At 42.7% G+C, this 13,394-nt stretch overlaps 1 protein-coding gene across 8 annotated transcripts in view; it reads right to left on the bottom strand.

The window, feature by feature from the left end:
- camta1a (calmodulin binding transcription activator 1a) overlaps positions 1 to 13,394 on the bottom strand; it is a 281,386-nt gene that overhangs the window by 60,729 nt on the left and 207,263 nt on the right. For all 8 annotated transcript variants that reach the window (XM_014336280.2, XM_005930734.3, XM_042224288.1 and 5 more), the window contains one exon: positions 5,512 to 5,583. In XM_014336280.2, coding sequence (XP_014191766.1) covers positions 5,512 to 5,583 — 72 coding nt within the window. The remainder of the gene's footprint in view (positions 1 to 5,511; positions 5,584 to 13,394) is intronic.

Below are 13,394 nucleotides of genomic sequence, written 5' to 3' on the forward strand. Positions count from 1 at the left end.
TCTGATGTGTTGAACAGTTAGAAAAGATTAAAAGAAGAAGAGGGTAGGATTCAGCACCATGGACAGCACCACAGAGCCTACATCGCTAAGAGTTCTCTTTAATCACAAAGTTATCACTCTGCCTGTCCAATTAGGTAACCTTTGAATTATTACATAAATTAAAATACCTGAAATACTTTCTAATAGTGCTGGAATGATCACAGGGACAACAGTGACAACTCATTTTCCTACATAACACTAATTCAAGTGGTTCCAAAGTCATTATACTCTGAAGGACTAATGTAATAAGAAAAATGTAACTGCAGTGAATGATGATATTAATAATGTATTCATGTGAGACAGAGACTACAGCAGAGTGGCCTAAGCTGAGGAAGGTAAGAGAGAGAAAGTGATAGCTGTGAAGAAACAAGGTCGTCAGCATTCCCTCCTGCCTTACTAGTCATTTCATTATCTCATTCCTCTCTCCTCCTCTTTAAAGTAGGAAAAGCGGGAGAGGCTATTGACCCCTCTCTGTGTTCGTGGCAGGCAGCGGGACAAATGAAGTTTCCCCTCAGACCCCCTCCGTATTAATATCATAATTATCCCCACCTCTGTGCCCCCGCCGGCCAGCACAAACTCCACTGTCTGATTTGATGGAGAGGCACAAGCAGGGAATTACATTCGATTAGCACTAAACAAGAGAAGGGGACACGGAGCAATAGAATCAATCAGTGCCACCAGGACAGGCAAGATCCTTTGTGTTACTGAGTGTGTGTATGTGTGTGCCATGACACGTTGTACCTAGAAAGACTCTGTGTAAGGTGTATCTAATTATCTAATTATGCACACTTTTGTGAAAAACTAACAGCATTTAAAGAGGGGCCAGACATTCCCAGGATATTTATGGAGAATTGTGCGCCTATTTTTTGTTAGCAATGTTGAAAACACACCACGGTATCACACAGAGCCCAGTTTTAATATTATTTCTTTTTTTTAACAAATCCACTGAAATGGGAACTTTTTTCGGAGTAAAAAAACCACACAGTCCGCTCTGAGCAGCTATCTGTCTCAGCAGCAATTTGGATTCATTGTTTGCAACCCCAGATAACTGTGGTGGTACTTTCCTTCAGTCTCAGCCATTTGCGGGGATGGGCCAGACATTCTTAAGTGGTCTAATGCCATAGAGAGGTGGAGGTAGTGTGGCAGGAATGAGCAGATTGAGAGTGAGAGGTGAAAAGAACAAATGAAAATGAATGGAATAAGAGAAGACCCCCCTCGCAGGTCTTTATTCCTGTCCCCTGTCTCATTACCCAGGCTTTGACTCAATAAAGAGTGGATAAAGAGTGGATAAAGAGGCACACACCCACTGGTTAACCCCCCCCACCCCCTACCTAAAACACCTTTCACTAACCTCACTCCGTCTGTCATTCTCATTTCTCGCCTTCTGGATTTCTTGCACTGTTACACACATATCCAAAAATACTGACACACTGTCCTCTTTCGCTCTATACTACTATAGTTTTTTTCTTCCTTAAAATCTTTAAATGCATCTTTTTCTCCAACTCGCCCTGCAGTGTGTTTTTTTTTCAGCTCAACTTTTTAAAAGTTGTGTCCATCTCACTCTCTCATTCACAGTCAGTCTCTACCCTCTCTGTCCTCTGTGTTCCCTCCCTGTCGGTGGTGTGTAATAGGAGTTATTTTCATCCCTGTCTCTCCGTGACTGTGGCTGCTGGATGGCTGAATATTTACATTTTTCACTCACTGGTGACCTTTCCCTGTTGCCGCTCTGGGAGCTCCAGTCTCCTTGCTGCTCTGCTGTTGACAGACTACTGCCTGCAAATCTCATATGGACACAGCAAATGGTACACAGGGAGTCAGGGACAGAGAGTTCAGAGACTAGAGGAAGGTGGAAAAAGAGAGAAAGAGAATACGAAAGAGACTGTAACCAGGCTGACTGTCAGTTGTCTGAATGAAAGTGGCAAGAAAAGACAGAGGTGCTGAAGGTCTATCTGCATCTGCAGAGATATGGCCTGAAGTGTAATCCTTTACCTCTGGTATCACTGTATCACTGTGACTGTGGTTTCTTGTCAGCCCAGATGGTCTGCAATAAACTGCCTGAAAAGAGATGTAAATCTGGGGTTCCAGAAATGCTTAGTGCCAAAGAAAATGCACGTTTGTAAATAAATGCTTTTTATCCGGCAGCAGAAGGTGCTTTTTCCTTTGAACAAGTGGATGTGTTAGCTGCACACACGCAGCTCGAGCCGTGGGTGTAACAAGAACTGCTGAGCAGTGTAAGAGATGGGGGCCAAGGATTCACTAACCAGTTGTTCTTAACTGATGCTCTACAGTTAAAGGAAAGAAAGGCAGAGTCAGTGAACTTCTCAAAATTTCATGAGTGATTATGTGCGTCTATCTTGTAGCTGGCAGAAAGCGAGGTTTAAAATGAAGGTTGCAGTTTTGAAAAGCGAGTGACCCAGTTTGACCTCAGCTCTGTGTTATTCACTTTCAGTTCGGTGTGTACATGTTTCTGAAAGTCTGCATGTGTCCTTGTGTTGTGTATGTGTCAAGCGCAACTTTCCCCTGACTTTCCCTGGAAATGTGGCTATTTTTCATCCTCGAGTCATGCTCCTCTAGCTCTGAAATTGACTTCGGCTAGAGAGGATAGAAAAAAGAGCATGTTCACATTCTAGGCCTGTCTGAAAACAATGCCATTATACCCATATGTAAGTTAAGGGCGTTGTCATCACTGAAAAATTCTTCCTCTCTAAACTGGCCCCACAGAGATTCCTTACTACTGCATTTCCTTGTCAGTGATGGAAGATGAAATCCACAGTTCTCCTTCGGTGCTAATATTCATTCTGAAATTCAGCTGAACAAAATCTGAAGATTCAGCAGTCTGAATTAGTCAAATCAAGTGGTGTCTTCCAAAGTTATACAGTCTTCAGTATGAAATCCCCTCTTACTATCCCTCCACTACACAAGGGAAACAGTAGAACCACACAAAGGTGATTTAAGACCAAAAACAATGTAGGTTTGGATGATTTGATTCTGTTGTTTTGATATTAAAGTATTTTTGCATAGAACAAGGACTGTGGGTTTTGTCCCCAATCACTTAAACTAAAATGGCCAAAGGGGGATCTCAGCCATTACACAAATGAAAAAAGCATACCAACAGCCAGTAACTACTCGCATATGCATATGGAAATATAATAAATTCATAAGTGACCGTTGGCGTCTATCCCAGCAGAGTGTGGGCGAGAGGTGGGGTCCATCATGAGGCCATCCCCTAAATATGCTAATATTATTTCATTGTGTAGCTCATCACATGCAGAATAGCCACTCTAAATGTCAAATTCTGCTGAGTACACAGGAGCAAGTCATTAGTATGAGTATTGTAAAACATACTGTATTTATAGTGCTTGAGCACAACAGAGTTACAACAATTTGTGAACACTGTTGGGGCTGCCGTGGAAGTGGAAGAGGAATAAGGATGTGTGAGAGTGTAGCGAAGACAAGAAAACACAATATAGGAAGGTGAAATACACATACACACAGCACTTCTTCTGATCCACTGCAAGGCACCGCATTTGGTGGGAGGTGAATGAGATGGGCATGACAGGACGTCTACTCTTCCCATAATTATTTTACTTTTTTATTAGTTTTTGGGTATCGATAATCTGCAGTGCATGTTTACTGCACCGGTCTGTCTTGTGTGGCTGTTGTGGGAAAAGAAAACTGTTTTTCTTCACATTATATGCAAATGTAAGTGCTCTCTTGGTTCACAAAGTAGAATGTAAAACCTTGTGCTCTTGAAATCAACATCTGAAGAGTATTCACTCTGACACAAAAGCAGCCAGTTATCATGAGAATAATAATAGACTGGTGCAGTAGGCTTTCAATGTCAGTGACATTATAAGATGAGCAAAAAAATTCCAGTCATTCTAATGAGATAGCTAAACATTTTGACCACACTGTTTTTGCACAATTGAAAAAAAGAAGCTCTCGTTTTGCTGGCAACGACTTATTCATTGACACAATAACTTCATCTTGACGCTTTGAGTTAAACATCTTGGGTGAGTTACAGCTTTTTGTGAAATAACTACAGTGATTTGCTGCATTTTTGAGCTGTTTTTGATGTTCAGTGTGCAGAACTTTAATCAATGTTTCACGAAATGTAGCAAAACGTTTGAAAAAAAGCTGTAAGAGAAAATATTTGAAGATTTCTTGAAGATTTCCTTAAAAGGTGCTGCTCATACCACCGTGCAATGGATGAGGTAGTAGAGGCCAGAGCAGTTCAATAAAGTTGCTTAATGTTCATTTTGTCTCGTGAGGGACAGTGCAGGGTAAAATAAACTGTTATCGTGAGAGAACAGAGAGGGTTATTGCGTGCGATATGAAAGACTTCCAGTATGTGGTTGTCACCGCAAGTAATCCGATGAACACCAGATTATTTAGGCTGAAGTCAACCAAAGTGGGTTTGCTTGCTCAAATCCCAATAGGAAGGTGGAGTCATGTTTTTATCTGCTAGAGTAATTATTTCCATCTGTCACACACACTGCCAACATAAAGCAATAGAAAAACAAACAGTTTTTGTGTGAACGCTTTTATTTACTGTGGGAACGCTCAAATTATTTTAAGCGTTCCCAGAGTATTTAAGCAATTTTTCAGCCTAGTTTTTCCTCTTTTGTCTTTTGCCCCCACTGGTCTGCTCTCCTGTTTTACTATCAGTCATTTTATGTGGGAGGGGAGGGATGGTTGTAAGGTTTGTGGGAGGAAGGGATATTGGCTCGATGGCACGTGATGATGTTTTCTCAGTCTAGTCAGTACACACATTTAAATTTAAACTGAGGCACATTAGCCAAAGTATATTTATCCCACAGATGTTTTTTTCTTCTTGTACACAGAGATGGATTGATCGATAGACAGACAGACAAACAGACACAGTCTCCACAACCTCCTTTCCTCTGTGTGTATGCTTTATGCTCCCTTAAAACAGTGTGTGTGTGTGCGTTGGTGTGTGAATGGCTGTATCAGACACCTTCCAACAATAATAGCTGCCATGCTAAACGAGAATGATGAGACGTATTGGGTAGGTGATCAAAGGACTACTATTTACAACCACTCTCAGCCTGCAGACTTGACGACCCACAATAAGCACACTATACTGTACAGGGAACCTCTTCCATCATGCTTTTACTGCCCATCACTGCAGCTGTTAGACAGGGGAGATGGCAAAGCTTTTAGCTGACTGAGATACCGGCCGTGCTGGACGGCGTGTATGGGCAATGGCATCAGAAAACTGAATGACTGGGAAAGATAAGGAAAATGGAAGCTGGGAAGAGAAAAGAGAAGGCCGAGAGGGGGTAGTGGAGGGATAGGTTGATGTGTCCCTGCTGGCTGTCACGAGAAAATGCTCCGGTTAAATAGAAAGTGATATCACGCAACTCATTCAAGTTCTTGTGAATTGGCAGTTAGAGTCTTCAGTAAACTAAAGCGTGGTGAACTGTAAAAGAGGCAAAGGGGAGTTCTTACCTGGAGAAGCCAGTAGCACCTACGGTGGAAGGTGGGGATGATGGAGGAGTGGACGTAGCAGCCATATAGACACTGGACAGAAGTGAGATAGCAGAGAAAGACAGAAAAGGGAGACAAAAAGAGCACATTACACAACAGTAAAGTCCAGGAAATAGACCGACCTCTCAGCTAACCATGGCAGCTGTGACCTTTGAAACCCTGACCTCTTCTCTCCGTATGATAACTCCCACAAGGACCTGCTGGCAGATGGCCAAGCTATTGTTCTTGAAAACAAAGACAGTGAGCTGATGGGAGAAACTGGATGGGTTAACCAGCATTTCATCACTGTCCCTACATAACCATATGACTTCTCCCCCGGTTCCCTCTCCCTCTCTTCCACTTATATCCTGCCCTCCTTGGAAAGTACCTTTGACAGAATGATTCAGGTGCTTCTTACTTCAACCCCCCCATCACCCCGTGGGGCAACCCTGCACATAACTAAAGCACAGTGTTATTAATATCCTTATCGTAAACAGATAATACTGTGCCTGGGGGCTCGTTACAGTGAAAAGAGCTAGGCGGGGCTGATAACGCATCCTGATATCTGGCGGAGGGGCCAAGAGACATTTTTTACCAGCCGGCAGCAGAGGCAAACGCAACGAAGCACCACGCACTGAGGAACAGCAGCAAGGCAGCACTTAACCTCCTTCCATCCCCACTCCTTCCCAATCCTTCTCTGGGAGACTCATGGCCGTGGCTCCCAGGTGACCTAAAGGGATGGCAGGGCTTTTGCTTGTTTACAGCAGCAACAAAAAAGTCTACAAAACTCTTTCCTTCCATAACCCTCACCAGCTAGGACACAGGCTGTGATTTTGTGTGATACAATATTTAGAAAAGGCAAGGGTAAAATGGATTGTTCTTTAGACATGAAGCCTGGTTCCCAGAGGAATAAGGCAGAGGAGAAGGCTGAGAGGGCTGAGCTTCATCCAAGTCCTCTTTGGTATAAATGTTTGATGAGAAATTAGGAGAGCTACCAGCTGTGGTGATACATACACTGTTAGTCAAAGTGCACATGCACATATGCACATGTTCACAGGAAGGTACAGCATCATCATTCAACACTTGTTGAGTAAGTAAAGGGAGGTTTCCTGGGGAGCTGTGAATGGGCAGAAAGAGGACTACATTATTTAATGATAAATAGGCACCTTGAAGTGTGCTATGTGTTTGTCTTCTTTAACCTGGTTAACTATGCATGGCCTACAGAAGAAGTTTGCCTGTATATATAGAAAGTAGCTTGCCAACATCAAACTGCCTTGTTAATTACAGCGAGCACTGTACAGCAACACAGACTGGGCAAATGGATTAAAAAAAAGGCACATTACACAGTTAAAACACAAATACATCACACACAAGTACAAACTCATGTGTGAGGCTGCGTATATCCAGAATGTTCACCCATAGGAGTCTTATGACCAATTAACAAGAGTCAAATTAGCCTTGACTGTTTCACCAGGTGTTCCATTGTTCCATTCACATCTTTTGTGAACTCATTTCAATACTACTGAACTCTGCATGTGAGAGTTTGAGAGGGTGAATGCATGCAGACTGCCTCCTGTTCTTATTTTTTGCTGTACTCTCATCCATTACAGCTGTCTGAAAAAGGATGTATGCCTCCTCCCACTCCCATAGCTCTGCCATCCATTACTCTACGCTGGCAATGGGCAGACACTTCCTCCCACACCCACAGTGAACTGAACATCACATTACTACAGTCGACTACAACAGCTATCGTCTCGCACATTTCTCCTGTGCAGTTTCGTGAGCATTTATGTCACAAACTCTACTTTGGACCCTTTTCAAGAGATTAGTGATGCAACAAAGGACACTGGTCTATATGGCATTAAACTGTTTATGCATTTCACTACAGTCATGTGTTGAAAGTTCTGTGAAAGGTGCTTACAAACAGAAATGCCAACTTTCTGTCTGTGTAACGCTTGACTTTAAATTTCAGTGCCAGCACTGATACGACTTTGCACTTTCAGAGCACACAGAAAATTGCAAACTTCTGGATGTCGCTCAAAAAAAACCAAAACTTGCTGTCTTGTTCATTCTGATTACAGAGCGTTTATTAATATATCATGGTTAATACTGCTATAGCCTAAAGCGCTTGGCCCACTGAGAGTGTGGTGTGGCAGTGTACAGTTGGATGGTATAACGGTATGGCATGCTCCTCTGGATTGACAGGTGGGCCGGTGCAACAGGCCTCTGTGACTAGGGCGACTGGGGAGTGAATAAATTAGCCCCCAGGCTGCTTTCCTTTCCCTCTGTTTACTCCATTTCTCAACCACACAAAGCAGCGTGCCAGACAAACAAGCAGCTTAAAGCATAACACAACTGTTGCACCTGTCATTGCCGATATACACAAGGCATCAAACACATTTTCCCACACACACACATCCATAAGCCTGCGAACCCTTACTCTACTGTAACATAAACACCAATTCACTCTTACAAACACACACATTTGCACACACACACAAACTCACAAAATTAGACATTGAGTTCTCAAGCACAAAACGACACCCACTCAGAATCATACATTTTCACACACCACAGGCTTTGACACTCATGCACACAGCTTTATGCATACTTACAGAAGAAATCACAACAGACCCCGATACAAAGGCATACCAAGAAAATGTTGAGAGCACGAGCACGCCCATACACACAAAGCTCATCATACTTGAGCGCTTATCAGTAATTCAAGACGCATATCAGTTACTGGTGTTTCTGCTGCTTTCTGCATGCTGAGTGTCTGGGTGACAAAGTGATGGCAGCAGAACCATTATTTGCTGTCTTTGAGCTGTGACAGATGACAGCACATCGCAGGGCAAGCAATTAAACCATAATTATAGACACATACACACACGTCCTCGCATAAAAAGTAAAGTTTCCCAATGTGTAATTTTGAAGAGCGTTTGCACACTGATACAAAAACATCGAACCCCCCCCCCCCACATAATTGCATACGTGCTCACAAACACGGCCACGCAAATGTGGATGTATTATTAGTGTGGCGTCGTGTGCGAATATGAGGCACAGCGGAAGAATGACACAGAGCAGTTTATAGAAGAATTCACAAGTAGTGTGTCCATAATGTATTCATGTGCTGTCACTGCGGACAGCAAGAAAAAAGAGTTACAGCGACGTGTGTCCTCCAAAGTCAGACACTGATGCAGCAAATTCATTTGGTGTTGTCACTCAAGCAAGCGGCCAAGGCAATGAAATGCTGGCATGACCCAATGAGAGGGTATTATAGGACTGAACCCCTCCCCAAACACCCGTCGACCCCCTCGCCCCCTAAAACCCCTCCCAATTGGGGTGTCATCTGAAGTAGGGCAGGACCGCAGTTCACACGGGGCAATCAGGCCAGACAGTTTGTCTTAAATAAAGCCTTCAGATATAAAAGCAGAGCCACCACTGGCTACCTGTCTTGCCTCTGGAGGCCACCACTGCCCCTGGCCTGCCTGTTGCCCTAGCGACACCTCACTTACATTCATCCATCATGTCTGACAGGTGTCAAGCGCAGCAAGAGAGGAGCTAGTAAAATGCAAAGTCTGTGAAGGCAATACGGCAAGCAGACATGCAGCTATAAAGAGACTGAGAGAGAGGGGAAACTCTCTCATTAGACCATAATGATGTGTGAAGACAGTCCTAATCAGAGCGTGGCACCTTATTTATGTTGGCAATTTGCTGTTTTCCTGCCGTGATGCAAACGTGTTACTGTCAGAAGCTGCCACACATTTGTCTTTCTGTGGGATTGTTAGTCCCACTGTGAAGAGCGCACATGCATACACATTCACTTAGTGGCACACAGGAATGTGCACGTACATGGATAACTTGCCTGGCAATTTTGTAAAAGAAAACCCTGCTGTTTATGATTTCTTCCCTCCATCCAGCTCCCTTTTATCACGTCAGGCCAACTCTTTCAAGTAGAATTGTTCTATCTTTTTATGTAAGACTCATGTATCCTCTAATATTTCCTTCTCACCATTTGTTCGCACATACTCTATCATTGCTCCGGATGAGCATAACCTACTGTTGGATTTTGTGTAATTTTTTTTAGGCCTGGCTGTATTGAATGACTTGCTTTGCACTATTAAACAGTTGTTGACATGGATATCCACCTAGTGAAGCCACTTCTGGCTCACTGCTTCATTAGCGGGAATGTATCATTTTGTGTGTGTGTACTTCTGTTTGTGTGCATGTTTGCATATGTCTGTTCATATGGATGCCTGGGGCAGGTGATTCAGCCTGGGGCACAACAGCATAAATAGAGCTCACACTGCAGCCAATCAGGCAGTACTATACAACCCCATCCATGGAGGGAACACAAAATCCATACTCAATAGAGATTCATGGACCATGCAAAATTCAAACTACCCTGGCCATTGACAGCATCCATGATGACTATTGATCAACCAACGATTTCTGGCTCTATACAGATGTGATTAGATGACTTAGGGCTGAAAAGTGCCACTTCCAGTTTAGAGGATGAGCTCATTTTCGACTGATACCGTAATGCTCTGCATTTCACCTGCTTTCTTTACAGTCAGCCTCCCCGCTCTGCTCTCTCCCAATCGTTCAGTGGGAATCAAATTATCTATAGTGTCTGGTAAGGTGGCACTATGCCCAGAATGCCCATAATACACAGTAGATGCCTGTAAAGAAATGAGAGCGGGAAAATGCAGAGCTCTGGTATGGCACTGGCACTATGGCAGTGGTTTTTTATCCCTGCTATGTTTTCTTTATTAGGTTTTTCTTCTTTATACGCCTTTAAATAAGCCACAACTTGTAAAGATGTAACGGTATAATTCTTCAGTGCATCTGAAGACCTTAGCAACGGCTGATGAGACATTATACATAATAAATCAAAAGAGGCTTAGATTTATCTCTCCAGTCTTCTCCACTAGACCAGCTGCTGCTTCTAAATCAGTCAAAACTGAGCGAGCTACAAAATGAATTGGCAGACTGCGCCTGAGCTGAGGAGAAAAATGGAAAACAAACCTAAATTCCTCAACAAAGCAAAACAAATGATGCTCTGGAAAAATGTTATGGAAATGAATGTCTCTAAAAATAGCATACTCATTGTAAAATAAACACAAACAGTTGATAAACAGGCCCCGAAGAGGAGAATTAATTAGCCACGCTGGACGTGTAAACACAGCTATACATCAAGTTCAAGAGAAAAACAATAACAGGACTGAGGCAGTTAGAGAGAAACCCCTGACCACTTGCAACACTGAATACCTTTACTCTGTCTAGCTTCATTCCTGAGGCTGAGGAAAACTAGAAATTCAAGACCAAACCGAGGAAAGACATTTTCCGGAGAAAAACCTTGGCAGTGAAGTTGGAATACAAGAATTACATATCGAGTTGGGGGAGAAATAATAGTAGGATCAGAGACGGGAAGAAGAATACAGAGGTAAAAAGACAGACGAGAGGATATAGGATTTATAGATACGTTTCCGCACATGCGAGAGGAAGCTCACGCTCATGCCCATGCACGTCTGTCTCCCTGACTGAAGACACTGTGTCTGTTGATGCTAATGCTAGCCAGCTGGGCTCACAGCCAAAGGTATTAAGTGGAATCGAATTCCACCAAACTAGCTTTAATCAGCAGGTTTTTAAGGTTAGAATTACTTTCCCTCTCCTCCAGCCTGCTGGCCAAGGTTAAAGCAGAGACAGGCAGGGGCTGGGCTCAGCTAATGGGATGGAGGGGTGGCATGGGCCCTACGGCATGCCACCACATTCCAACACACAAAGACACAAGTATATCAAGTTACACCTGCACTGCCCGTACAGGAGGCAAAATACAGTTTTTCCCAGTTGCGTTCTACGTACAGTTATAAAGAAAATGCAGCTTGTGTTAGTGGAACACATTCAGACCAGCCTTAAAAATGCAGCCAAAGGAAATATTTCTTATAGAATCATCAAGGGAAATTCTTTATAACAGAGGTAGCTAAGTAAATAAAATCTACAGTAAAAGACTCACATTCATGCTTGTGTTTAAATAGGTAGTTGTTGGTTTTGCCTTTTAGATGGCAAGTGCCTTGACATATCAATATAAAGAGAAAGGGGGGATGTAGTAAATGCCCATGACTTAACTCTTTAGGTCTGCACTTACGGTACTGTGGCATTTCAGTTGACACGGTCATGCTGCAGATGGAGGAACATACATATAAACACATCAAATAAACAAACCCTGATCAGTTTTGTTACTGTAGCTATATATTTTCTGATTGCAGCACTGGATAAAGGCCAATTCACTTAAAGTAAGCCAAACAGAAATGCTGAAAACCTTTTCACAAAAAGAGGTGAAATGACTGGACAAGTGAATATACTGGGCAGTTTTTTTTGTTTTTTTTTTACATTTCACAAAGAGCCAACTGACGTCTTGCCTTGACCTCAGCCTACGACAGCAGTCAACTCATTGATGGCTGTCAACAAAAGAAAGCTCTGTAAACCTTGCAGCTCTTCTGTCAGATTCTCAAAAGTCAAACTGTGTTTCTATACTAGCCACAATATAAGAAGAAGCCTACATATGCAAGGGTAACAAACTTTCTCTGTCCACTTTTCTCCCCACGGTTTTTCTTTTTTCATATCTTTTCGCTCCCTTAGGCTGACTTTTCTCCAGAAAGAGGCCTTACTTTGGAGATCTATTACATATTAAATTATAACTGTACCTCAAGTAATGTCTTTGTTTTTGAAGTGCTAATGGTCTGTCCTCAAAATCTCTGTTTGAACCCAGAACATCTTAACAAAGCAAAATAGCTTTAGTTAGAAGTCTGCGTGAGGTTAGCAAATTATACAAACGTGGGGGATGGCAGGTTACAAATGGATACTAAGTATATGTGTAAAAGGTGAAAAGGTAAATGGAAACTGGTCATTATCTCAAGACACCACTTTCTTATCACTCTAACCTTTGAGCTGACCTCGAGATTGCCGGTGTTGAATAGAAATGAAAAAACGTCACAAAGCAAAAAGACTAATGAGGAACTGTTTGCATTACATGCCTGGCCCTTTCAATGATGACAGACACTTCATTCCATTAAAACTGGAGTAATGCATACAGCAGCCAGGTTATCAAGCCACAGCTTAAAGACACGAGGTTGGAGGTCACGTTTTAGCTGTCATTTTTAGTGGGTAGGAAACAGCTGAGTCTAAGAAGGCTTTCCCGTACCCTGTCTCTCAATTGCGCTTAGTCAAACACAAATGCATGTGCTGGAGACTGGCCAAAGAGATATTAAGCCAGAACATGAATATATATTCACATATACTTTGAGGGAAAAGCTGAAGAAGATTACAGGTAAAGATTTAGCTGCAGCAAGCATACAAGCAAAACAGATCTCAAATTCAACAATGTCCTTAAAAGCTGACATGTCCTTATTTAAATAACAAATTAATGGCAGAATCACAGTATGAGACTGATGCCTCTTATTAAGCATAGATGGCATTGTTTGAATCTCTGTGACCGTCTATTAACCTTCGCTTATGTTAGCTGAGGTAAGGATAAAAGTACCACAGCATAGAAAAGGGGACTGTGTCCTCTGCATTAATAAGAGCAAACATCCAACCCACTGTTTGCCCCTAAATGCACACACAATGGAGACCTGCTGAAGATGACATCACAGACCTCTGATTCCCTGCTGTGGGTTATGCCAGCCAGACGTGCTGCCTGATTGTAAGAGAGAGCCCAGATTTGTAATGCTGCACACTTCTGTTAGGGCTGATTAGCAGAGGCTCACGCCTTCTCCCCCTGCTGTGATCTATAGGCACTCAAAATTTCTAATATCTCCGGTGTGAGCAAGGAAGAGCTGAGACAGACTGTAAATCACGAGTCC

Source organism: Haplochromis burtoni, unplaced genomic scaffold (genome assembly GCF_018398535.1).
Source record: "Haplochromis burtoni strain Fernald_Lab_line unplaced genomic scaffold, NCSU_Asbu1 Contig_134, whole genome shotgun sequence".
In the NCBI taxonomy this organism is placed as follows: domain Eukaryota; kingdom Metazoa; phylum Chordata; class Actinopteri; order Cichliformes; family Cichlidae; genus Haplochromis; species Haplochromis burtoni.